The 26,545-nt window shown below is 35.9% G+C and overlaps 4 protein-coding genes across 7 annotated transcripts; 2 read left to right on the top strand and 2 right to left on the bottom strand.

Moving 5' to 3' along the window:
• The first annotated feature begins 193 nt into the window (after positions 1–193).
• LOC130714715 (probable serine/threonine-protein kinase PBL16) lies at positions 194–6,112 on the top strand. The gene is made up of 6 exons (XM_057564648.1): positions 194–732; positions 1,899–2,194; positions 2,593–2,728; positions 4,120–4,256; positions 4,712–4,835; positions 5,515–6,112. Exons 1-6 carry the CDS (start codon positions 669–671, stop codon positions 5,898–5,900), a joined length of 1,143 nt encoding a protein of 380 aa, XP_057420631.1. The 5' UTR covers positions 194–668; the 3' UTR covers positions 5,901–6,112.
• Positions 6,113–6,986: 874 nt separating this feature from the next.
• LOC130714716 (protein MET1, chloroplastic) lies at positions 6,987–11,087 on the top strand. Its single transcript, XM_057564649.1, has 7 exons — positions 6,987–7,544; positions 8,223–8,329; positions 8,441–8,535; positions 8,693–8,769; positions 9,427–9,547; positions 10,589–10,648; positions 10,720–11,087. The coding sequence occupies exons 1-7, from the start codon at positions 7,129–7,131 to the stop codon at positions 10,861–10,863; spliced, it is 1,020 nt and encodes a 339-aa protein (XP_057420632.1). The 5' UTR covers positions 6,987–7,128; the 3' UTR covers positions 10,864–11,087.
• A 185-nt stretch (positions 11,088–11,272) lies between these two features.
• On the bottom strand, positions 11,273–14,690 carry LOC130714710 (beta-amyrin 28-monooxygenase-like). Its single transcript, XM_057564637.1, has 4 exons — positions 13,764–14,690; positions 12,779–13,231; positions 12,440–12,627; positions 11,273–11,907 (listed from the first exon to the last, which is right to left on the bottom strand). The coding sequence occupies exons 1-4, from the start codon at positions 14,260–14,262 to the stop codon at positions 11,575–11,577; spliced, it is 1,473 nt and encodes a 490-aa protein (XP_057420620.1). The 5' UTR covers positions 14,263–14,690; the 3' UTR covers positions 11,273–11,574.
• Positions 14,691–14,842: 152 nt separating this feature from the next.
• LOC130714711 (beta-amyrin 28-monooxygenase-like) lies at positions 14,843–26,512 on the bottom strand. 4 transcript variants are annotated; one of them, XM_057564640.1, is made up of 4 exons: positions 25,023–26,512; positions 23,974–24,426; positions 16,073–16,260; positions 14,843–15,527 (listed from the first exon to the last, which is right to left on the bottom strand). In XM_057564640.1, exons 1-4 carry the CDS (start codon positions 25,510–25,512, stop codon positions 15,225–15,227), a joined length of 1,434 nt encoding a protein of 477 aa, XP_057420623.1. In that variant the 5' UTR covers positions 25,513–26,512; the 3' UTR covers positions 14,843–15,224. The 4 variants fall into 4 exon arrangements, with proteins under 4 accessions (XP_057420623.1, XP_057420621.1, XP_057420622.1 ...); XM_057564638.1 differs by lacking the exons at positions 23,974–24,426; positions 25,023–26,512 and adding exons at positions 16,419–16,871; positions 17,866–18,547; XM_057564639.1 differs by lacking the exons at positions 14,843–15,527; positions 16,073–16,260 and adding exons at positions 22,892–23,286; positions 23,638–23,825.
• Positions 26,513–26,545: the final 33 nt, after the last annotated feature.

The raw sequence follows: 26,545 nt of genomic DNA on the forward strand, positions 1-26,545 counted from the left end.
ACACTCCCACATATGTCGATCGTGAGAAAAAGAAAATAATAATGTGATATGTAATATGATAAAAAAAAGAGATTGTGAGAAAATGGAATGTGCGTAATTTTGATGTGTCTAACTGGTTTGAGTGTCTAGATGAGAAAAGGGAATAAGCACATGAGTGATCAGTATAAAAGAAAGGGTGATCATGTATATATGCGTTGGAATGGAGAGTGATGGAAGGAAAAAGATTGGTGTGTGTCCATTATCAAAATCAAAACATGCACCTTCTATGCGCACTAACATCACCAAAGTGCACATTTTGAATGTGGGCCCTTCCATCTTCCCCCATAGCCAAGCCAACTAAGAGTTATCACCCACATCATCAACACTCACCTTCTCAACCCATCATTGCCATCACTGAATTCTCTCCCACTCTTTCCTTTCTTCTTGCTTTCCATTTCCCCATTCACACACTAAAATGAATCCCCTTCACAATACCAACAACTAGATGCCAATGTTTTAGATTTTTTTGCTTTAGTAATTATGTGTTTGTCTCTCCCTTGGTCTAAAATCTAAACCATCTTTTCTTGAAGGGTGAGAGAAAAATAGAAAAAAAGTTCTGATTTTTTGTGTGATGGGGTGTTGGTAAAGGAGCTGGTGCAAACTGCAAAGCTGTGTTTGGATTTGGCATAATGGGAAATTGCTGGTGTAGGTTGGAATCATCAGATTATAGAGTCTCATCCAATGTAAAGTCAGGTTGGTTTCCCATTTACCAAAAAAATTCCTTTCTCTATTTTGAATAATTTTCCTTTGTTTGGGTAATCATTATTTATCAGTTCCTGGAATGGTCAGTGTTTTTTTGGTGTGTGTCTTTGTAAAGGCTCTGACCAGATCAGATACCATGTTTCTCTCCTTCTGGTTGTCTCTCTAGAAATGGTTTTTTGATCTCTTTCTTTCTTTTGTTTTTGCTCTACTTTTTTGTTTCAATATGAGGCTTTCATATTTTTTTAGCATTCCAAATTTCCTATTTCCCTACTTGCTTTTGTGTTAATCATCCTTTGTGCTTTTTTGTGTTTTAATTGAAGTTTTCTCTCTAGTTATTAAGGCAATGTTTGGAAATCTTTCTATAGTTAATTTTAAAAACGAAAATCAATTATCAGGAGAATGAGAAGTTTTTGTGAGTAGTTATGCCTCAATTGATTATAAGAATAAATAAGCTAATCTACGAATCAACTAAGTCTCAGTAGAATTTTTTTATGTAGTGCTATAGCTTCAAAACTTTTCCTTTAGGCAAGCTAATATCATGCAAATCATTAGAAGAAAAAGTGAACAAGAAAACGGGAATCAGCATATAAGAGTCACATATTGTCTTCTTCAATTCTTTTTAACTTTTCTAAAGTGGCTCCAATGTAGAATCTGTTAATATGACCCCTGATCACCTTTTCCTTATGCATGCTTCCAAGTAGGTTGGCTAGCTTGTAGTTTTTAGAAACCTCTAACTCTATTGGTTGGGTTTTATCTTTACTATTTTCTATGAAATAATGAAAACTATTGGTGGGTTTTTAAAATATTATAGGTTGCTTCACTATTATAATATATTCCCATATCCATGCTTTTGAAAGATAACTTTTTCTTATATGCCTATTTTGTCTTCTGTGGAAGATATGAATAGGAGTCGTGTAGACATGATCACATTGGAACATTTATTTTCAGTCCTCATGCCAGTGTTAATTTTTTTATTTATATGTCAATAATGATTTGTGCACAGTCACAATGCACATCTAGCAGAAACTTCAAAAAATTACATTTCTAAAACTAATATTTTAATGTAATTTTTTTAGTGATTTGAAAACTGATTTACAAAACCAGGTAAATCAGGAAAACTGATCTAAAAGTCATTTCTCTTATTGATGCATCAAAAGAACAAAACCAGGTAATCAAACAAAGGCATGATGATAGTAAGTTACCATCCAACCCTGAAGAAGTAGAAGACCTTCGCCGCGATTCAGCAGCAAATCCATTGATTGCATTCACTTATGATGAGCTAAAGCTGATCACTGGAAATTTTAGGCCAGATCGTGTGTTGGGAGGAGGAGGATTTGGAAGTGTTTATAAAGGTTTTATTTCTGAGGTGTTAAGACAGGGGCTTCCTTCTGTTGCTGTTGCTGTTAAGGTTCATGATGGTGACAACAGTCATCAAGGCCACAGAGAATGGCTGGTATATATCTACAATTTATATTGTTGAAATCTATTTCGGACTCAACTTTTTGCTGTTGAATTTTCCTAAATTCATTGCATTGCAGACAAAGCTATTAAAATTATCTGACCAGAATTAAAAATTTGACATCAAATATACAACGAGTTTTGTTACATATAGGTTGTTTGATCATTTGATCTAATCAGTGTGAAGCTCTGACCGCATCAAATTTAGGAAACTTAGATTGTAGGAAATCCAAATTCATTTTCATTGTATTAATTTGGGGTGTCTCAAGGTGTTTACTAATCATTATTGTTTATGAAATCATGTTACTGACAATTCATGATGATGTAACTAAAAAATGATACATTGGTTATAGAAGTTTTGTAAGATTTATTGAGATTTCCATTGCTTTCTAGGCAGAAGTCATATTTTTGGGGCAGCTTTCACATCCAAATCTAGTGAAATTAATTGGATATTGCTGTGAAGATGAGCATAGGGTGCTAATATATGAGTACATGGCCCGGGGAAGTGTGGAGCACAATTTGTTCTCAAGTAAGTATATTATGTCACCTTTTATGAATATTGAAATTCTGCACACTCTTATTGATATTACAAGCTTGGACATTACTGGGACATGTTTATTAAGATGCCATCAATAATGCATCTAACCATGGCTAGCAAGGAATTTAAACAATGTCTAGAAGGATGCCACTTGATTTTTTAGATGCATCTCACCTTATTGCCTTGTCTAGGTTGTCTACAACAATGTTGACCCTTGGACATATAAAGTGACTTTATTCCATTTTTAAAGTTTCTACTTTCTAGAATAATGCCAAAGTTAGAAAAGTAGGTGAAGCCATTCAACCCTGGTCTTTGATACTTCATTAAGAAATGTGATTTGGATGGGTTTGATGAGGATATAAACATGTGTGACGGAAACTAAAAGGAACAAGCTGGTTATATGATACATTTACACTAACTCTTTTTCAATTCATCAATTCATCAATTTTCTTTTTCTTTTTATATCCTATTAGATATCATATATCTTCTATCTTATATTCTTATCTCTATTTAAGTGTGAGTAAAATTAGAGTGTGAAGAAATTATTTTCCTATAAAATATGACAAAATAAATCTACAACCTTTACTAATCATATATGATATCAATGTAAAAGATACTGGATCAGAATTCCTTCACAATTTGAGAAAGTTAGTGAAATTAAAATGAAGAAAAAACTGAGATGTGAATCAATAAAAACTCTTTTATTTTTGGTGTTTAATAGAAAAAAAAATCTGCAATGGTTAGACCGACGGTTAAATTCGTCCCTTTTAGAGTTCAACCTCTTTAAAATTTGATTATGCAAGGTGAGTCAGAATAAGCTGAAGGGTAAGGAATCCTGTCTCATTTTAGTGGATTGACGAGTTGACCCGATAGCCTAGATTAGACTTGTTTGCCAATCTTAATTACTTAAATAAAAATATAAAGAAAATTATGAGAGTAATGGGAAAAATGATGATAAATAATGTGGTAATTTAAGAGTGTTTACAAAATTATTTCAAACTCAAAATGAGCTCAATTACTTTAACTAAACTCAACATGGAGTCTCTCAAGACGAGATCCACTTTATTCATCTACCTAATTAATTTCATTTTACTCTACCCGATTTTAAAACAATCAAGCATTAACTAAACTCAACATTTGTCTAAATGATATGATATGATACTACTCCATTAACCTTTTTTTTTGAGTGACTGCTCCAAGGACTTGAGCTTGGTCAAATGGGTCAAAATGGTTTCTCTTCATTTTTGTTGCTCAGCCCACTGATCGAGTTGTTCACGTTGGCCCATTATGTATAAAAAATCATGTGTTCCTTGGTCAATTTGCCTGTTTACTTTTTGTTGTTCCATGATCTATTCTAATGTGTGTTTACTTAAATATTGCAGAAATTTTGCTTCCCTTGCCATGGTCCATAAGAATGAAGATTGCATTTGGCGCTGCAAAGGGACTTGCATTTCTTCATGAAGCAGAAAAACCTGTCATCTACCGTGATTTTAAGACATCAAATATCTTACTAGACCAGGTCAGTAATACATGTTATTTTTATATAGCATCAAATAGCATAAATGTTAGTTTTAATCCTGAACACCAAAGGCTACAAACTAGAGCTGGGTACGCGGGTGGACCGCCCCGCACAAGCCCGCCCCGCGTTGGCTCGCCCCGCGTAGGCCCACATTTTAGCGGTCCTCTATTTTTCGGGCTATAGTCCGCACTAGTCCGCGGTTTCGCGGGCCGATCCGCGGGCTTTGACCTCCCTCACCCCCTTTTTGCCCTAGTAGGCCCGCCCCGCATTGACCCACCCCGCGTAGGCCCGCATTTTAACGGTCCTCTATTTTCCGGTCTATAGCCCGCACTAGTCCGCGGTCTCGCGGGCCGGCCCGCGGACTTCGACCCGCTTACCCAACTCTACTACAAACTTTCCAAAATAAGCTTGCTTTTAACTAACCGTCTTTGTTTTTTTACATGTTTCAAAAACAGGACTATAATGCAAAACTTTCTGACTTTGGCCTCGCTAAAGATGGACCAGTTGGAGACAAATCCCATGTTTCTACTCGAATAATGGGAACATATGGCTATGCTGCACCTGAATACATTATGACAGGTAGAGTAACTTCAGAAGCTGGAATTCAACACTCATCTATACAAAAATATTCAAATGTGACCCAACTATCTCAGAATCTTCAAGACACATTGACTATTTCATATTATTAGTCTAACACGCCTCTCCATTGCCCTTAATATGTTGAACAACCATGATGCAAATTCATTACCGCCTAGGGCATATCCATGATTTATTCGATGGGAGCGGAATAAAAATATAAAAACGCTAGTTTTATTTTGGGTCAGACTAAGAATAAAAAAAATTCTATATAAAAGTACATATAGTCGGCAAAGAAATTAAAATTTTTGGGGTTGTGACCCCTATCGGTCTCTTAGATATGCCCCTGATAACATGTCAATAAGCAACACTCGATCAAGAGCTTAATTTGTGTTACATGAAGACACTCTACAAAAAATGTTAAGATGAGATTTCAATTTGACTAGAGATAGAGACCACTAAAAGACACATTATAGCAATTATGATGTCATATACATATATGAATTGTTACTTAGCCGCCCGAACAATGTACATACTATATTTTTGTTTTTATATCTCACTTCTTATTATATCTATCACATATTACATTTATTTTTGTGTGTTCTTTTCCTTTCTCAAGTCTGTGCAATATGCTACCAATTATTTTCGACATGAATTGGCATTATAGTTATCTATTTTGCAGGTCATCTTACCCCTAGAAGCGATGTTTACAGTTTTGGTGTTGTTCTCCTTGAGCTTCTCACGGGAAGAAAATCACTAGACAAGCTAAGACCTGCCAGAGAACAGAACCTCACAGAATGGGCACTTCCATTGCTGAAGGAAAAGAAAAAAGTACAAAACATTATAGATCCAAGGTTAGAAGGTCATTATCCAGAAAAAGGATTTCACAAAGCTGCAATGCTTGCATATCATTGCTTGAACAAAAATCCAAAAGCAAGGCCTCTCATGAGAGACATTGTGGATTCATTGGAGCCTTTGACAACATACAGTGAGGTTTCTATTGAGAAAACATTGACCATAGTCGGTGAGGTTCCAGAAGCTGAATTGAAAAAGAAAGATGAAAAATGACTCAAAGACGGTGTTTTCATTCTCATCATGTTCATAGGGAGAGGTTTTGCCTTAACTTCTTGTGTTTGTTAACATGACATAACAGGCAATTTCTTTCTATTCTAGCTATCCCTTTCTTTGCTTTCTTCAACATGGACTGCTGTATGAACTAATGTCAAATTAAGATGAAAAAACAAGCAAAATAGAGGCAATACAAGATATGTTCTTAAGCATCCTTTTGTTTTGTTCAAATCTAATGCCATTCCAATATTAAAAAAGAGTACTTCATCTCTCTCTCCCTGTTTATTTTTAGCCAAAATTGTTTTCGAAGTATCCTTATTTTACTTGTTTTAGAATAAAACAATAAAGAGCATATTACAAAATTCATGAGACAAATTTATGGTGTCTACCTCCAATTGAGTTGAATTTGTTTCTTACTTCGAATTGGCGTTGTTGCTGTGTTGGGATAGTGTAGTTCGTTTCTTTTATTTCATTGATTAAAAAAAGGGTCACAAATCTCTTGTAGAGAAAAAAAAGATGATGCATCGACGGTGTAAAGTTTTTTTACACCGTCAACCAACTCAGATTTCAAGGATATACCACGTCAATTAATAAAATTAAATTAAAAACAGATTTTCTCACATCCTTGAAATCTGATTGATTGACGGTGTAAAAAAACTTTACACCATCGGTGCATAGAAATTAAACTCATCTTTGTAAGATCTTGACACATAAATAAATATTCAATTAAATAATTGTTTTCGATTTATAAATTTATTCAATTAACATAGTAAAATATTAGCAAACAAAGGCTGAAATTATTTCAATTTAGTTAAGTTAGTTGTATACATTTTTGAAAACTTCAAATGGTGAAATTTTATATTTTCATTTATTTTGCTAACTAGATTGATTTTAATCATTTTTTTAATTTTATTTATAGTTATATAGTAGTATTCTATAAAAGAACCTTATATGACCTAGGAATATTCTAGTTATTAATCCTCTTTTATTTTCCCTTTCCCTAAAAATAATAATTGGAATAGTACACGTGGCATCATACCAGTGAATTGAATGGATGTGCCTTGAGAACCACTTCAGCAATCTTCATTCAGAACCTCTCATCTTTCTCTTTGTGGCTCAAACTCAACCTTCAAACTATGCAACAACAACACTTCACTCTTCTTCCCACAGCTCAAGAATTCACAGAGAGCTCAAAACAGAGACAACAAAGTTCTGAGCATACATAACCATGTCATTATCCACCACCACTAGTGGTCACTCTTCTCTTTACTCTGCACTCACATTGCCAAGAACCACCCATATCCACTCTAAGCAAAACCAAGCTCTGTTCATTCCCACCACCAAGTTGTTTTCTTCCAAAAGTGGTTTTTCTTACTGTTTCTCCAACACCCATTTGCATAGGCCGTTCCTTTTTGCGGTTAAAGCTTCACCTGAGGTGGGGTCAGAAGCACCAAAACAGGGGAGTGACAAGGGTGAAGGAGAAGAGGAGCCATATGAAGAGTATGAGGTGGAGCTGGATCAGCCTTATGGACTCAGGTTTGTGAAGGGTAGGGATGGTGGGACTTATATTGATGCTATTGCACCAGGAGGAGCAGCTGATAAGGCTGGAGTTTTCACTGTTGGGGATAAAGTACTTGCCACCAGGTATATATGCTGTTTTTTCCTTGCTCTTTATGCAAGTTTTTTTTTTCTTGAGAGAATTAGATTGAAGGTTTGTGGGTGTGTTATAACTTTGATATTAGTGCTAGCATATCATTATACATGTCCAAGTTGGAGTCCTTATTTAGTAAAGGTTGGCTCATGGTTATATGGATTTTGATATTGCATCAGGTGCAAGTTTGGAAAATCCTTTTATAATTGATTCTGGCTTCAGAATCAATTATGGGGAAAAACTTTGGGGAGTAGGTGTAGTTTCTAGGTTCCGAAATTGATTCTGGTGAAAGCGAAGCTGATCCAAACATGTTATTAAAACTAGTGAAGAATCACCTCCTTGAATATGACTTTAATACTTCAAAATAATTTAGGCATATCATACCATTCAGGTGATCATGAAACTATCCCATGTGTATTATATGGGTTGCTAGGTTCAAAATCACGGCTCACAACCGTGATTATGGCTGGCCACGTCATCATGGTTTTGGAGGTCTCTATGATTGCATCGTGACATGCATTTGTCCACAATGTCAACTGCGACCCCCACAATTTAAAACTTTGATTGGTTGTCCTTTTGTATATAAGAACTTAGAAATTCTTTTGAGAAGTACGATTTTATATTTTATGTTTGAGTAGTTGAGATATGACCAAAATATTCGCTATCTGCAGTGCAGTTTTTGGGACCGAGATTTGGCCAGCTGCGGAATATGGAAGGACAATGTACACAATTCGCCAAAGAATTGGCCCGTTACTCATGAGAATGCAGAAGAGATATGGTTAGTTTGTTATGCATGCATAACTTTCACTATGTGCCCCCTCAAGTGCTAGTGCATTCTCTTGTGAACTTTGCTCGCTTATCCCTGAGCCATGCTCTATCTTTTTGACAGGAAAGATAGAAACTGGTGGTGCGTTAACTGAAAAGGAGATTATCAGAGCTGAAAGAAACTCTGGTGTAATCAGTAACAGAGTGAGGGAAATTCAAGTAAGTTTCATAAAACTGCACAATTGTAATTGTAATTCTTAAGTTTTCAAACCTTTTTGTACAAGAGTTTTTCTCTTCTGTCAAAAGATTTCACTGCGGTATTTCCATGTGGGCTACAACCACTGCCATTCATTCCTCAAACTTGTGAAAATTTCAGATGACAAACTACATGAGGAGAAAGGAACAGAAAGAGCAGAGAGAAAATGATTTGAAAGAAGGATTAGTGCTATATAGGTAAGATTTGGTAACCTGGAACCGTTTTCTTTCTGAACCTCTATGCTTGATTTCTTTCCGAATCTCTTTGGTTTATGCAGTTTCCTTTCTTTCCTTCATTAGTCTTGTCCTTAACATTTCATATGGAAGTGTATTCTTCTAAAGGGATAAAGTGAACTTCTTGTCTTGAATCATTACTTCACGCGTCCTTTCAGCAACATACATACATAGCTATAAAAATCTTCAAGGTTATGCTAGATTTAAAAACTTTTTCCTTTATAACTCCATGGCATAATAAAATATAGATTTAAGAGTAGGTCACTTGTTTCTTATTTGACAAGAGACATGGCAGGAACAATATGTTTATATAAAAATTGTAAACTGTATTTTGTATCTGATAATAACTGTCTTCAATTGATATATAATATATTGTTATTGCCCTTCACTAGCTAGTATTTTGGGAAATTTAGTTTTGAATCCTGAAAGCTTTCTTCTCTATTTCTCAGTCAATCGATTACTTGATTGGATCCCTGCATGCCTATGGCCAAACAGTTATTTAAAGAAGAAAAACAAACTTCAAGTTCCAAGCATCAATTTCATTATATCTACACTAGGGCTAAGAGAAATAATCATATCTCTCTGATATTCTTACTGTGCACTCTGGTTTAAATGCTAAAGGAATGCCAAATACGAGGAAGCGCTAGAGAAATTTGAATCTGTTTTGGGGTCGAAGCCAGAACCTGACGAAGCAGCAGTTGCAAGTTACAATGTTGCTTGTTGTTACTCTAAGCTGAACCAGGTATATGTTTGTTCAAATAATAAATTACATGCTGCTGCTTTTCGCTAATTGATACATTTGTTTTGGATTGTACTTGTTGAGTGAATTTAGTCACTGTATTATACTTGCTCAATAGATTTTATCCCTCTATGTTTATGAGTAACAAACTTGGTCCAATAATTTAGAAATTTATCAGTCCTTGGTATGTATAGCCAGTGAGCCAAATTTAGAAGTTTAACAAGTCAGGCTTTGAATTGTTGAAAGTCCAAGTTAATCACCCACATATGTCGTGGAACAGGATCCCTTATCAATTTTTTTTCTAGTTTTATACCTACTAAGTCAGGCTTTGAATTTTTGAAGGTCCAAGGTAATCCTTCTACAATTGATTCTAAAGCCAAAATCAATTATAGGAAGAAGGTTTGTGAATAGCTCCTGGGTGTCGGAATTGATTATGAGAAAAGAGAAGCTGATCCAAAAATGTTATAAGCTAGGTGATGCATGAAAATACCATCTACCATTGACCATTCCATTTAAAACTTTTAGCTTTAGAAATTTTTGAAAATTGATTTAGTTGATAGATGATTGTTTTAATGATGTTTTAACTCCTTTAAAGTTTGCACTTTAGAGGATAAACTGCAGAATCATAATTAGAAAATAAACAGTTGGCATTGGATTAACTTCAAAGTTTCTCATACAACTCATGTATTCTATTACAATCTCAACTGTTGATTTTGTAATTTATTGTTATCCTTGCACTATTGTCTAAAATGCACCCTTCACTTTAGAGGAGCTAGATCTTTCTTTTTTCCCGATTGAATAACTAATTTATATGAAAATTTAAAAAAGTGTGTAACATAACGAAGAAGAAACGTGGCCATATGAAAAGGAGAGCCCGCACCAATGTTAATCCACTCAGAAGAACAAGGACTAAAATTTGTTATAAGAGTGGATAAAGGATAATACACTTCTTTGTTAATCCATTTTCTTTTCAACAATGGATCCAGTTGTTTCATGTATTTATCTAATTAATATACTAATAGAGTACAAATTTCTCTTGAACAGATTAAAGCTGCACTTTCTTCACTTGAAGAAGCTCTGAATTCTGGTTTTGAAGACTTCAAGGTAATCATCAACCTATAGCAAGTTCTATTATCTTATTTGTAAGCCACCTAACACTATTGTTGTTTTAACAGAGAATCAGAAGTGATCCAGACCTGGCCAACCTAAGGGCATCAGAGGATTTTGATCCCCTTATAAAAAGATTCGACGAATCATTTATCAATGAGAATGCCATCAATGCCATCAAATCTCTTTTTGGCTTTAATAAGAAACAATGACACCTTTGTGTGGACACAAGCGTTCAGTTTGGCTGACTAAGGAGTTGGTTGAGCTATATGATACCATGACATTTTATTTCCCCATGTATAACTTTACAGTTGACAGCAGGTCTCTCATTTTTTGCCCCTTCAGTGGGATCCTGTATTATGTATTATATAAGAAACTTTTGATCAATATAATTGTCCATTTCCAACAACAATAAAAATCCCTCATCACATCCCAATAGCTGTTTCAGCTAATACTTTGTTAAATATTGTTGCTTTAGTCCACTCACATGATCCTAGAGAGTCCAAGGTTCTGGTAGTGCAAGCAGTAAGTTACCATTTCAGATACAATGATGGAAGGTTTTAAGGGGAGCAGTACCCTGCTGTAGAGAAAATAAGATTCACAAGTTCAAAATGTAAGATATTTTTCTCTAACACATGCTCCACATAAGGTAATCATTTTCGAGTAGGAAACATTCACATTATGGTGTGTTAGCTCTCTCAGTAGAGACTTTTTTTACACATAAGACTCGAAGCACTTATCTCTTTGGTTGCTTGCAAGTTGCAACCACAAAGCTCTCTGTAAATTTTGGTATCAAGAAAGCATAGATATGAAGCACATACTATCCATCAACTTGAAGACAGGGTGAATGATCAGGGGAAAACTATTGATAGGCAAATGTAACATTTTAATATAAGGTAAAAACTTACAAATGAAGCTAATAATCAATGTATTATGTGTCTGGAGAAGGTATTTGGCAAGAGAGGTGAAGGTTGAAGTTGAATCGGGAGTCCTTTTTCTGGTTCTAGCAAGGGATCATACTTGAACTTCTCATCATGAAGCACTAAATTCCACTTGAAACGCTTGACTATATTATGCATAAACACAAGTATCTCTAACCGAGCAAACTCTTGCCCCAAACACATTCGAGGTCCTCCTCCAAATGGAACGTATGAAAAGGGTACAGGCCCTTCTCCTTCAAACCTCGAAGGATCAAAATTTTCAGGATTCGAGAAAAGTGTTGGATCTTTGTGTGATGAACCAGTGTTCCAAAGCAACTGTAAAAAAATGCATGCATTAGAAGATATGATGCCATGATCATCAAACATGTTTCTCTTCTTTTAGCTCACATGCACTTGTTTCACTGTTTATTTATTTATAAAGAAGCATTGCCTCAATAATCTTATTCAACAGGAATCAGCATTGTTAAACCTCAAAAGAAAAATGAAGCTCTTGTTCTAACTTAACATAAGAAGCCTCGAGTAATTCATGTAAACAAAAACAGAAATCAAAATTGAAGTAAGATTAAATTAAAGTTCAACTGATTTAGTGGTTTAATTAAAGTTTCTTTGTTAAGGTAAGAAAATAAGACTGTTACAGTAGGGAGTAGCATAATGACACAACTAAAAATACAAATTTGATGCATGAGTTTGAAGTAAAAATTTCAGATTGGATAGCATTTGCCTATTTGCAATCATAAGCAAGAGATGCTCCCAAGTTCCAAGGAGAGATTCCAATGAATGCAGAGTGAAGAAAGCATGATGATTGATGACACTTTAACAAACCCTTAACAAGAATGATGAAACATACCTTCCAGCCTTTAGGAATGTTATAATCAGCATAGGTGAAATCCTTTATCGCTTCTCTGTAAGCGCCTCTGACTGGTGGCGACAGCCTCATAACTTCAGATACAACATTCCAAGTATACTTCATTTTCTGAACATCCTCCCATCGCAACAACTCACCTTCCTCCTTCCCTTGGCTAATTTCAAGTTGTTCTGTCAAACAAACAACTTCAACTTTATCTTTATCAAGTTTTAGGTAAGAATATATGATTGGACTAAGAGTTATTGTCAGCAGCAACAGAACATATCTATTAGAAATATACAATCTAAAACTACATAAAGTAAAAAATGTTTCATTGAAAACCTTTCAACACAAGTTCATAAACTTGAGGTAACTGTCCGAGATAGTTCATGACTGATGATATCACTGATCTAGAAGTATCATGACCAGCAAAAAGCAGTAGTAATATGTTATCAATAATCTCCATGTCCGACAAAAACCTTCCATTGGCATCAGACGTAACAAGCAAATGTGATAAAAGGTCTTGGGTAGGCGACGCCCTCTTTTCTTCCAAGTTCACTTTCCTTTTCTTAAGAATCATTTTAATTTCTTTCCGTATTGCATCCGCAGCTTTCATTGCCCGATGAAACCTTGCTCCAGGCAAGTTGATGGGGAATGCAATGATCCCTTTCAGAAATACATCAAACAGTGAAGAAAGATTTGGTACCTGGCTGTCTTCAATGCTTAAAAATAAGCAACAAGCCAATTCAAACGTGTATAGCTGTATTATGGGATAGACAAGCACCTGCACCTTCCCTTCAAAATTGTAAGGTAACAAAAGTATTAAACTATTGATTAAGACATTCTTGTTAATTTTCATTTCTAATGCATAACCAATCTCATTTATCAAAATAAACTAATAAAGTCAACACTATTTCATAATCAGTAAACTTGTAAAACAGGTTGCCTGTGGCCCTCTTAAGACCAGTTCTGATCAAAGAGGACATATATTTGATAATTTCTTTATTTCATGATAAATGTAAAAATAAAAAGTTTCTAGCTAGTGCATGAAATTTGTAAACCTGTCTGTTAATGATGTCGCATTACTATCAACCTTTTGCTCAACCATTGATTCATAAATTCAATCAACAAGGTAAAAATTAACTATCATGTTGTCTTGAACTCATCATAAATGTCCAGTAGCGAAATTCTCCTATGGCCACTTGTTTCAATCAAATGAATGGAACATCTGAATTCAATATTCTTACCCAAAACACATTTGAATTGAATTAATAAATTATCATTTCTTTTTGCAACTGAAATTGAATTGTTAGGCTATATTTCTTACCCTCCCAGTGTGTCTTTATATGGCGCTGAGCAATGCTGTCCATTTTAGGCACAAAGTTTCTGAGTGTTTCTGCATTAAGAAAGCTCAAGAGCAACTTCCGCGTCATCTTTGCTTCATCACCAACCCTACTAACCAGAGACTGGCTCATCAGCTTCCTCACTGACCCGGGCCACCAAACTTGGACATTCTTGTTCTCATTGCTAAACAAGAACTTGTGCCCAGCTGGTCCACACAACACAGCAAGAAGACTTCCAAACAATGATGTCTTGAACACCCTCGAGTCATACTTGTCCATCCTCTCTTGTATGAACCTTGTTGGGCTGCCCTCGAGACTCCTTTTCCGAAACTCAAAGGTTTCTCCAACAACAGGCCATCCTGAGGCTCCCGGAGGAAGATGACGCAGGCTCGGACGGTTTCTGAGTTTGAGAAATTTGGTTATGAAATGCAGAGAAAGGACAAAGAGTGCCAAAACTGCTAACAGCTTTGCCACCTCTTCCATAGAGTTATTATATCAGTATAGTTTGAACAACACAGAGTGCAAAAGAGCTTGTTCTTTGGAATCTGATCGAACAGGAGAAGCTATAAATCAGCAAGGAAACCTTTCAACTATCATCAGATAAATACTATAAAGCCTTAAAGTTTCATTTGAGTCTTTGAAGAATCAAAACAATGCTAAAAGTATATCCACTATCCTATGACATGTTGTTGATTAAATTAGTCCATCTTCATGGGTTGAATCAGTCACCAGAATATATAATTTGAAGTAAAAATGGACTGATCAATATTATATAACCTCCAATCAAATAAAAAATGATGAAACTTGAACCAATGAATGGAATGGAAGCAAGAATTCAAGGGGAAATGGGGATTAGAACAGCACCAAGGACTTTCTGATGCAGGCATTGGTGGATGATGCTAGACCCTCCCTCGTTGGAAATCATGGAGTCAAACTTTGACTCTCTCTGTAGGTACATGCTGTCTTATTCATCTAACTAATGTTTTGTTTGGTTGAGTTAAGAAAAAGAGAAGAAAAAAAGTAGAGTAGAAAAAAAAGGTGAGAAATATAATAGACTTGTAAGTTGTTTAATATGATAAAGAGCATTGCTAAACGGCTCGAAACAAATTTAACGAATAACAATTACAACCAATCAAATTCACACCACACTGTGCACACACAATACAACAGAAAGATCTCAGGACTTTATCTGATCTTCTTATTTGGTTTTGGATTTCAATCACTCATCTCTCTATTTTCTTGCACCCTCAAAGATCTCTGTATATGTTGGCATCAAGAAAGCACACACACATATATATATATATATATATATATATATATAGACGTGTGTGTGAAGCAGATACAATTCTTCACATGAGGATAAGCTGAATATTAAAGTATTGATAAGCAAATGAAACAGATTAATATAAAGTGAGAACTTAGAAATAAAGCTTCTAATCAATGTATTATGTGTATGGAGAAGGTTGAAGTCGGATTGGGAGTCCTTTTTCTGGTTCTAGCAAGGGATCATACTTGAACTTCTCATCCGGAAACACTAAATCCCACTTGTAACGCTTGATTATATTATGCATAAACACAAGTATCTTTAGCCTAGCAAACTCTTGCCCCAAACACATTCTAGGTCCTCCTCCAAATGGAACGTATGAAAAGGGTGAAGGCCCTTCTCCTTCAAACCTTGAAGGATCAAATTTTTCAGGATTCGAGAAAAGTTTTGGATCCTTGTATGATGAACCAGTGTTCCAAAGCAACTGTCAAAAATACAATACCTGTATTAGAAGATATGATGACATGATCATCAAACATGTTTCTCTTCTTTTAGCTCACAAGCACTTGTTTAACTTTTTTATTTATTTAAAAAGAAGCATTGCCTCAAGAATCTTTTTCAGTAGGAATCAGCATTGCTGTACCTCAAGAAAAATGAATTTTTTGTTCTAATTTAACACAAGAAGCCTCATGTAATTCATCTAAAAAAAATCAAAAACAGAAATAAGAATTGAAGTAAGATTAAATTAAACTTCAACTGATTTAGTGGCTTAATTAAAGAGTTTTTTTTTTGTTAATGTAAGAAAAGAAGACTATTAGTGAAGGGAGTAGCATAATGATACATCTAAAAATACAAATTTGATGCATGAGTTTGAAGTCAAATTTACAGATGGGGTAGCATTTGCCTATTTGCAATCATGAGCAAGAGATGCTCCCAAGTTCTACGGTGTGATTCCAATGAATGCAGAGTAAGAAAACATGATGATTGCTGACACTTGAACAAAGATCTTACAAGAATGATGAACCATACCTTCCACCCTTTAGGGATGTTATAATCAGCATAGGTGAAATCCTTTAAGGCTTCTCTGAAAGCACCTCTCACGGGTGGCGACAGCCTCATAACTTCAGATACAACATTCCAAGTGTACTTCATTTTCTGAACATCCTCCCATTGCAGCAACTCACCTTCCTCCTTCCCTTGGCTAATTTCAAGTTGTTCTGTCGAAAGAACAACTTAAACTTCTATCTTTATCAAGTTAAAAGTTTGTACATATGGTTGGTCTGAGAGAAGTTGTCAACAACCGAATGTTACTATTAGAAATATACAATCTAAAACTACATAAAACTAAAAAATGTTAAAGGATTTAATTGCAAACCTTGCAATACAAGTTCATAAATTTGAGGTAACTGTCCGAGATACTTTATCACTGATGATAACACTGATCTAGTAGTATCATGACCAGCAAAAAGTAGTAGTAATATGTTATCAATAATCTCCATTTCGGGAAAAAACCTTCCATTTGTATCAGATGTACCAAGCAAATGTGATAAAAGGTCTTGGGTAGGTGACACCCCCTTTTCTTCCAAGTTCACTTTCCTTTTCTTAAGAATCATTTTAATTTCTTTCTTTATTGCATCTGCAGCTTTCATTGCCCGATGAAACCTTGTTCCAGGCAAGTTAATGGAGAATGTAAAGGCCCCTTTCACAAGTTCATCAAATAGTGAAGAAAGATATGGTACCTGGCTGTCTTCAATGCTTAAAAATAAGCAACAAGCCAATTCAAACGTGTATAGCTGTATTATGGGATAGACAAGCACCTGCGCCTTCCCTTCAAAATCGTAAGGTAACAAAAGTATTAAACAAATTTGTGTAAGCGTGGTTGCTTATAAAGAGTTATAGAATAGGGAACTATAAGGTTCGTGACAATGAGAGTGAGGGAAAAAATTTCAGTACTCTCGTAGTATGGAGTGTTCGGTCCTCCTTCTACTCAAATCATAGAACCTACCCATTTATGATTAGTTATCCATATTTTTTAATTCTTTTTTGGGTTTAATTTTTATATAAATTTGAATGCAATTTTTGAACTTTAAGGACCAAAACTACATAATGTGTATAAGTCAGGGTCCAAAATTGCAGTTAAATCAATTTTCTTGGTCACATGAGAGGCATGTGCGTTGCCACATAAGCCTTCTCCGTTAACAATTAGACGGAAGGACTAACGTTACAAACCGGGAGGGAATGTGAGGGACTATTCTTGTAATTAATTTAGGTGAGGGATTAAAATCGTAGTTTCGGTAAACGTTAGGGACTAAAGTTGCAATTAAGCCTTGATTTTATTATAGAATTGACTCTTCTCTAGGCATGTTGCACTGAACCATGTTAAATTTCAGTGTATATTTCTGTGATGCTTTTATCCAATTACTAGAGGAGCATGTGAGAAAAAGGGTTGTGGTTCTCTCCAAGAAGATTGGAAGAGATGCGGTATTCACCACAAAGATTGAAGAAAGGGAAATGGTAATCCCCCAACAGGAAGTTCCCTCTAGCTACAACCCTCCCAACCCCCCCATAAAATCTCTTGCATACAATGATATCAAACTTTTGCTCAACCATTGATTCATAAATTCAATCAACAAGGTATTGATGAACTATCATCTTCAATTGGTCTCATTGTAAATGTCAGTAGCAAAATTCTCATATGACCACTTGCTTCAATCAAATGAAATGAAAATCTTAGTTCAATATTCTTACCCAACACACAATTTAATAATATAAATTAACTATCATCTTGTACTAAATTTGAATTGATTGGCTAAATTTCTTACCCTCCCAGTGTGTCTTTATATGGCGCTGAGCAATGCTGTCCATTTTTGGCAAGAAATTTCTGAGTGCTTCTGCATTGAGAAAGCCCAAGAGCAACTTCCTCGTCAACTTTGCTTCATCGCCAATCTTGCTAACAAGAGACTGGCTTAAGAGCTTCTTCACTGTGCTGGGCCACCACACTTGGGTATTCTTGTTCTCATTGCTAAACAAGAACTTGTTCCCAGCTGGCCCACAAAACACAGCAAAATGACTTCCAACCAATGATGTCTTGAACACCCTTGAGTCATACTTGTCCATCCTCTCTTGTATGAACCTTGTCGGGCTGCCCTCAAGACTTCTTCTCCGAAACTCAAAGGTTTCTCCAACAACAGGCCATCCCAAGGTCCCCGGAGGAAGACGATGCAGGTTCGGACGGTTTCCGAGTTTGAGAAATTTGGTGATAAAATGAAGAGAAAGGACCAAAAGTGCCAAAACCGCAAACAGCTTCGCCACCTCTTCCATAGAGTTATTATATCAGTATAGTTTGAACAACAAGAGTGCCAATACTGCAAAGAACTTGTTGTTTGGAATCTGAATGAACAAGAGAAGCTATAAATCAGCAAGGAAGGCTTTCAACTACCATCAGATAAATACTCTCAATTTCAGATAAAGCCTTCACGTTCCATTTTAGTCAAAACAATGCTAAAAGTATATCAACTATCGTATGACATGTTGTTGATTAAATTAATCCATTAATCATGGGTTGAATCATTCACTTGTAATATATAATTTGAAGTAAAAATGGACTGATCAATATTATATATCTCCAATCATGAAACTTGAACCAATAAGGGAATTAGAATCTCCCGCAAATATTTGCATACAGCTCCTGCTGCAGAAATGTGGTCCGTCTGATCTATCCAAGGGTTCAGAAACTAACTACAATAAAATGGCTAAAACAATTTCAGACATCAAAAGACAGCCATTAGATACATCAAGTGGTGCAGAAATAAAATGCAAAAACTAAAATTCCTTCTCCCTTGCATTCCTACGCTCTTTCCTCCATGAACTATAACCTCCACCATTTCCTTCTCTGTTTTTTTTCCATTTTTGCTCATGTGCCTGGTATGAAATTGGCACAACTTGCCTACACTCACTAATTGAAATTTTTATTATTGTATTCTTAAGTCTATTGTTCTCTGTCTGTCAAAAAAGTGCAAACTTTTTCCTCCAGCCCCTCCAGCAATATTGTTGACCGTTTGATAGATAATTTATTAGAAAATTAAACATTAGTTATTTTTTCATTTATGTGACAAACACTTAAAAATAGGTTTACTGCTGCCGCAGGTTGTTTCTTTTCTTGGTCTCTTCAGCCACCACGCTCCAGATCTCGCCGTCGCCGGCTCCGATTGATAGACGATGGGGTTAGAAATTCTCAAGTATTCCAGTTTGTTTGAATCATTAAGAAGGTTAATTTACTATCTCCTGGGACGACAACGACCACCACCAATATTTGAACTCGAACTCCTCCCATTACTCCCTGAAGAACTGGTGGTTGGAATCTTGTCATGGCTTCCAGTAAAATCTCTCATGCGATTCACTTTGATTATTTCGGGTTTGGTTATGATTCTTTCACCGACACTTACAAGGTGGTCAATGTGAAACGTCAGGAGACAACACTCAATGTTTACATCATGGGTGATAATTGCTAGAGATAATAAATTTTCCATTGAAAGTTGTGATCCCTTAGGTTGTGTTTGGATGAGGGAATATTTGAGGGGAATGTAATTTTAGAGGATATTTCAAATCCCTTCAATTAAAATACCCTGTTTGGATATCTAATGTGGATAATTCTCAAATTACTAGTAATTAAATGAAGTATTTTACTCAATAGGATTTAGGGTAATTGAAATCACCTCAAAATATGAAGGAATTTCAAATTCTTGATCTCTCCCTTAACCCTATCTAAATTCATTCAAAAAAATTAATCTCGGCTTAAAACCGTAAAATCGGCCATAAACTCGAGAGTCGGACAAAAACTCAAAAATCGGCCCAAAACCCTAAAATTGGCCCGACACCCAAAAATCCGGCGAAAAACTGAAAGTTGGTCCAAAACCCTAAAAATCGGCCAAAGTCTCAAAAATCAGCCGAAAACTCGAAAGTCCGCACAAAACCCTAAAAATTAGCCGATAACCCTAAGAATCGACTGAAAACGTGAAAGTCGGTCCGAAACTCAAAAATCGACCCAAAACCCTAAAATCGGTTGAAAACTCAAAAATCGGCCGAAAACTCAAAAATCGGCACAAAACCCTAAAAATCAGTCCGACACTAAAAAATCGGCCGAAAACTCAAAAATCGGCACTAAACCCTAAAAATCGGCCGTTAATCCTAAAAATCTGGCGAAATGTGAAAGTCGGCCCGAAACTCAAAAATTAACCCAAAACCCTAAAATTCGGCCCAAAACCCTAAAAATTGACCCGACTCTCAAAAATTGGCCGAAAACTCGAAAGTCGGCACAAAACCCTAAAAATCAGCCGACAACGTGAAAGTCGGCCCAAAACCCTAAAAATGGGACCAACTCTCAAAAATCGGCCGAAAACTCGAAAGTCGACACAAAACCTTAAAAGTCGGTTGATAACCCTAAAAATTGGTCGAAAAAGTGAAAGTCGGCCCCAAACTAAAAAATCGACCCAAAACCCTAATATCAGGTGAAAACTCAAAAATCAGCCAAAAACTCGAAATTCGGCTTAAAACTTAAAATCGGCCCAAAACCCTAAAAATCAGCCGAAAACCCGAAAGGTCTAGTTTTAGGTTTTTCGGTAATTTTTGAGTGTCGAGCCAATTTTTAGGGTTTTGTGTCGACTTTTGAGTTTTCGGCCGATTTTTGAGAGTCGTGTCGATTTTTAGGTTTATGGGCTGATTTTTGAATTTCGAGCCGACTTTCACATTCTCGGCCTATTTTTAGGGTTTTCTGGCCATTTTAGGGTTTTGGGCCGCTTTTTAGGATTTTGTGTCGACTTTTGAGTTTTCGGCTGATTTTTTAGAGTCGGGCCGATTTTTAGGGTTTTCGGCCGATTATTGGGTTTTCGGCCGACTTTCGGTTTTTCGGCCACTTTTTAGGGTTTTGTGTCGATTTTTGAGAGTCTGGCTGATTTTTCGGCCGATTATATTAATTTAAAATAATTTAAATGAAGGAAATTCAATTATATTACCCAAACACATAATTTTACAATTGAGGGAATTTCACCATTTTATCCAAACAATAAAATTTGAAATTCAAGGGAATTCAATTGAATTCCCTAGCATTTAAAATCCCTTGAATTTCTACAATCCCTCATCCAAACACAACCTTAGTCTTGGTATACAAAATGTGAGATGTTTTAGAAAGTTGTGATCTCTTTAGCCATAGCATTTTTCTGTACTGGACAGTTACCCTCCGGTCACATATATAAGCAAAAAAGACATTTTAGGTTCATTCATTTAATGAATGTATCTAGTCATTATTAATGGTTAGATACATTTTTTAAATGAATGAACCTAAGATGTTTTTTTTTCTTATATATATATATATATATGACCGGAGGGTGTATTACCTTTTCCAAAAAAATAAAAGATATTTTCTTATCACATTTCTCTCATATTCATATCTCTATATAAAATAGGCTTAATCCAGTTTTTGGTCCCCATCTTTTGTCATAAATATGGCTTTGGTCCCTCGCCGGAGCAAAGGTGGGGGCAGGTCCCCAGTTTTTGGCAAAATAGTTGGCTTTAGTCCTTCTGGCCGGTTGGGTCAACGCCGGAGCTCCGCCAGCTGACGTGGCCCTTGCCACGTCAATTAGTGAACCTCGCTGGATTTTTTTTTCTTTTTTCATTAAATTAAAATTAAATCAAATCACAAAAATTAAACATTAATTAACTCTCACCAATTAACCTCCTTTTTAATTAATTAAAATCCTCACCCAGATTCTTCTTCATCATCATCACCATCATCCTTACTCATCTTCTTCTTTTCACTCTCAAACCCAGAAATTTATGGACACTCCATCCCCAACCCCAACCTCATCTTCGCCACTGATTCTTCACACAACACCAACCACACCACGACCCCCAAACCCATCTTCCCTTTCTTTCTTTCTTTTTCACGCTCTCTCTCTGCTTCTGTTACTAGGTTTCTCTGCTTCTTCTTCTTCTTTTTTCCTCTGAAACCCTAGCCACCTCTCCTGCGCCGCCGGCCTCTACTCCGCGCGTGGCTACGATGGATGGCCCGGAATTGACCAGATCTGGGTTTTTCTTATTTGGATTCAGATTTGGCGGCGAAGCGAAGCTCCGGCATGAGATCCAGCAGCTCCTTGACAGAAACTTCGGGCGAAGCGGTTTATTCACCACGACGTCGACAACAGGAACGGCCTCCCGGCGATCAGGTGCTCTTGCCGGCGTACGGGGGCTCCCAAATCAAGCTCGATGACAAAGAGTTTCTTTTGTTCAGGGATGAGGATATTCTGGGAATTTTGGGTGCTTGAGATCGGGTTTGTGCATACAGGGAAATGCTAATTGTGGATTGTTTAGAAATAATCTAGGATCTCATATAGAGAATGCAATTTGGTACCAACATTTATAAGGGAATTTTTTAAGCAAGTTTTGCTTCCTTGTATTCTGAGTAATTGCAATGTGAACTTTATTTGATCTCGTGTTTCGTCTTTGTTGTTTTAGTTCTCATTGTGCAATATGTTAATTTCTCTTGGCTGCTAACCTTTTTTTTTTTTTGAAATGTTGGCTGCTAACCTCAAAAAAAAAAATAAAGTTGATGATGTTGTTAACTAATTTAATAATTTGTGTTTTAATTTTTTTTAAATGAAAAAGAAAAAAAATCCACGTGGACTCATTAAATGACGTAGCAATGCCACATGAGATTCCCGGAGCTCCGGCGTTGACCCAATCGGCCGGAAGGACCAAAGCCAACTATTTTACCAAAAACTGGGGACCTACCCCCACCTTTGCTCCGGCGAGGGACTAAAGCCATATTTATGACAAAGGATGGGGACCAAAAACTGGATTAAGCCTATAAAATATTGATAAGTTAATGTAACAGTTTAATATAAAGTGAGAACTTAGAAATAAAGCTTCTAATCAATGCATTGTCATTGTGTGTATGGAGAAGGTTGAAGTCGAATTGGGAGTCCTTTTTCTGGTTCTAGCATGGGATCATACTTGAACTTCTCATCAGGAAACACTAAATCCCACTCGAAACGTTTGACTATGTTATGCATGAACACAAGTATCTCTAGTCTAGCAAACTCTTGCCCCAAACACATTCTAGGTCCTCCTCCAAATGGAACATATGAAAATGGTGGAGGCCCTTCTCCTTCAAACCTTGAAGGATCAAAAGTTTCAGGATTCGGGAAAAGTGTTGGATCCTCATGTGATGAACCACTGTACCAAAGCAACTGTCAAAGAGACCATACATGCATTAGAAATAGAAGATATGATGACATGATCAACATCAAACATGTTTCTCTTCTTTTAGCTCACATGCTCTTGTTTTACTGGTTTTTTATTTATAAAGAAGCATTGCCTCAAGAATCTTTTTTCACCAGGAATCAAAATTGTTTCCTTGCTACTGATTTCTTCTTATCTCAAAAATACAAATACTGTTTTTCCTTACATATCTCTGTTAATTTTGCATTATTTCCTATTGCTGGACTCAGTTTGTATCAGATTCCAATGAATGCAGAATGAAGAAAGCATGATGATTGATGGCACTTTAACAAAGCTTTTACAAGAATGATGAAACATACCTTCCACCCTTTAGGGATGTTATAATCAGCATAGGTGAAATCCTCTATCGCTTCTCGGTAACCTCCTCTCACTGGTGGAAACAGTCTCAACGCTTCAGATACAACATTCCAAGTGTACTTCATTTTCTGAACATCCTCCCATTGCAGCAACTTACCTTCCTCCTTCCCTTGGCTAATTTCAAGTTGTTCTGTAAAAAAAACAACTTCAACTTATATCTTTATGAAGTTTTAAGTAAGAATATGTGGTTGGACTGAAAGAAGTTGCGAGCAACAGCCGTTACAACAATTTAAAACTGCAGAAAACTAAAAAAAGTGTTCAAGAATTTTGTTGCAGACCTTTCAACACATGTTCATAAACTTCAGGTAACTGTCCAAGATACTTAATGACTGATGATAACACTGATCTAGAAGTATCATGACCAGCAAAAAGCAACATTAGTATGTTATCACTAATCTCCATTTCAGTCAAAAACCTTCCATTGGTATCTGATGTAACAAGCAAATTTGATAAAAGGTCTTGGGTAGGTGACACCCTCTTTTCTTCCAAGTCCACTTTCCTTTTCTTAATAATCAGTTTAATTTCTTTCGTTATTGCGTTTGCAGCTTTCATTGCCCGATGAAACTTTGTTCCAGGTAAGTTAATGGAGAATGTAATGATCCCTTTCAGAAACTCATCAAATGTTGAATAAAGATTTGGTACCTGGCTGTCTTCAATGCTTAAAAATAAGCTACAAGCCAAATCAAACGTGTACCGCTGTATTATGGTATACACAAGCACCTGCTCCTTCCCTTCAAAATTGTAAGGTAACAAATGTATTAAATATTGATTATGACATTCTTGTTAATTTTAATTTCTAATGCACCAATCTTATAAATCAAAATAAACTACCAAAGCCAACACTGTTTCATAATCAGCAAAATTGTAAAACAGGTTGCCCGTGGCCCTCTTAAGACCAGTTCTGATCAAAGAGAACATATATTTGATAATTTCTTTATTTTAGGATAAATGTGAAAAGCAAAAGTTTATAGCTAGTATAAGAAATTTGTATACCTATCAGATAATGCTTAATCCCCCAACAGGAAGTTCCCTCTAGTTACAATCGCCCCAACCCCCATAGAATCCCAGGCATACAATGATATCACACTACTATCAACCTTTTTCTCAACTATTGTTTATAAATTCAATCAACAAGGTGTTATTATTAAGTAACTATAATCTTGTATTGAACTCATTGTGAATGTCTGGTAGCAAAACTTTAAAATAACTACTTGTTTCAATCAAATGAAAGGAACATAATTCAATACTCCTACCCAACAGGCATTTGAATGGAATTAATTAACAATCATCTTGTACTGAATTTGAACTGATTGGCTACATTTCTTACCCTCCCAGTGAGTCTTTATATGTTGCTGAGCAACAGTATCCATTTTTGGCACGAAATTTCTGAGTGCTTCTGCATTGAGAAAGCTCAAGAGCAACTTCTTTGTCAACTTTGCTTCGTCACCAACCTTATTAACCAGAGACTGCCTTAACAGCTTCCTCACTGAGCTTGGCCACCACACTTGGACATTCTTGTTTTCATTGCTGAACAAGAACTTGTTCCCAGCTGGCCCACAAAACACAGCAATAAGGTTTCCAATCAGTGAAGTCTTGAACACCCTTGAGTCATATTTGAGCATTCTATCTTGTATGAACCTTGATATGCTGCCCTCAATACTTCTTCTTCGAAACTCAAATGTTTCTCCAACAATAGGCCATCCTGTGGTTCCAGGAGGAAGATGATGCAGGTTTGGATGCTTTCTGAGTTTGAAAATTTTGGTGATGAGAGAAAGGAGAAAGAGTGCCAAAACTGCTAACAGCTTTGACACCTCCATAAAGCTAATCAAGTGAATAAAGGGAGCAACAGAGAGTGCAAGACAATTGTGGGAAGCAGGAAAACTGAGACTGAGCCATAAGATCTTGTTCTTTGAAGAATGAAATTTATAGTAAAAGTAGATCCCCTGAATGACATTTTGCTCATTAAATTAGTCCATCATGATCAATTAACCTAGTCCCCAGAATGTATAATTTGATTAAAAAAATACACAGCTAAGAATCTCAATCATTTTGAATTATTAATTTGATTGTTTACACAGCTAACATGTTTATGGGAGTAAAATGGACTACTCAATATTATATATCTGATATCTCCAATCAAATCAATAATGATGAAACTTGAGCAAGTAAACATTACACAAGTTGTATATGTCTCTCCAAGTGAAACGACAAATGGAATCAAGTATTAAGGGGAAATGGGGATTACAACAGCACCAAGGACAAGCAGGCTTCAATTTTAATGTAGTGTCTGACATCATCACATAAAAAAACATTAATTATTTTTTTTAATTTATGTGACTAACCCTTAAATAACACTGATTGATCATACAGACATACATACATACGCACACCCCACACATAAATATATTTTCAACTTTTATATATTCACACCAATTTTTTTTCCATATGATTTCCATCAACTTTATCTTCTTATATTTCTTTTATTTTCCTATGACATCCTTGTCATATGACATACTTTTCTCTTTTCTATTCACATCTCTATTCACAGTCCACACCTAGTGCGGATGTGCAGCACACACTATAACAGAAACACTTTGATAATTGCTGCTAGTATACCTTCCTGCTAAACCAGTGAAGCTGTTCAAGTCCTAATCTTCCCTCAGGACTTTATCTGATTTTCCTATTTGGTTTTGGACTTGAATTTCGATCAATCATCTCTCTCTCACTCTCTCTCTATTTGCTTGCAACCACTAATATCTCTGTATATGTTGGCACATCAAGAAAGCATTGATATGAAGCAGATACAATCCTTCACCTTGAGAGCAAGGTGATGTTCAGTAGAAAAGTGAT

The sequence above is a fragment of the Lotus japonicus genome, chromosome 4, assembly GCF_012489685.1.
Source record: "Lotus japonicus ecotype B-129 chromosome 4, LjGifu_v1.2".
Classification (NCBI taxonomy): domain Eukaryota; kingdom Viridiplantae; phylum Streptophyta; class Magnoliopsida; order Fabales; family Fabaceae; genus Lotus; species Lotus japonicus.

Excerpts from the sequence above, each read along its gene's own strand:
- LOC130714716 (XM_057564649.1), top strand. The coding sequence starts at position 7,129 with ATGTCATTATCCACCACCACTAGTGGTCACTCTTCTCTTTACTCTGCA. Across the intron at positions 8,330-8,440 it reads GAGAATGCAGAAGAGATATG|GAAAGATAGAAACTGGTGGT; the intron begins GTTAGTTTGTTA and ends TCTTTTTGACAG. Across the intron at positions 8,770-9,426 it reads GAAGGATTAGTGCTATATAG|GAATGCCAAATACGAGGAAG; the intron begins GTAAGATTTGGT and ends TAAATGCTAAAG.
- LOC130714710 (XM_057564637.1), bottom strand. The coding sequence starts at position 14,262 with ATGGAAGAGGTGGCAAAGCTGTTAGCAGTTTTGGCACTCTTTGTCCTT. Across the intron at positions 13,232-13,763 it reads TATAAAGACACACTGGGAGG|GGAAGGTGCAGGTGCTTGTC; the intron begins GTAAGAAATATA and ends ACAATTTTGAAG. Across the intron at positions 12,628-12,778 it reads TTATGAACTTGTGTTGAAAG|AACAACTTGAAATTAGCCAA; the intron begins GTTTTCAATGAA and ends TTTGTTTGACAG.
- LOC130714715 (XM_057564648.1), top strand. The coding sequence starts at position 669 with ATGGGAAATTGCTGGTGTAGGTTGGAATCATCAGATTATAGAGTCTCA. Across the intron at positions 2,195-2,592 it reads AAGGCCACAGAGAATGGCTG|GCAGAAGTCATATTTTTGGG; the intron begins GTATATATCTAC and ends ATTGCTTTCTAG. Across the intron at positions 4,836-5,514 it reads ACCTGAATACATTATGACAG|GTCATCTTACCCCTAGAAGC; the intron begins GTAGAGTAACTT and ends TCTATTTTGCAG.
- LOC130714711 (XM_057564638.1), bottom strand. The coding sequence starts at position 18,364 with ATGGAAGAGGTGGCGAAGCTGTTTGCGGTTTTGGCACTTTTGGTCCTT. Across the intron at positions 16,261-16,418 it reads TTATGAACTTGTATTGCAAG|AACAACTTGAAATTAGCCAA; the intron begins GTTTGCAATTAA and ends TTCTTTCGACAG. Across the intron at positions 15,528-16,072 it reads ACATCCCTAAAGGGTGGAAG|TTGCTTTGGAACACTGGTTC; the intron begins GTATGGTTCATC and ends TATTTTTGACAG.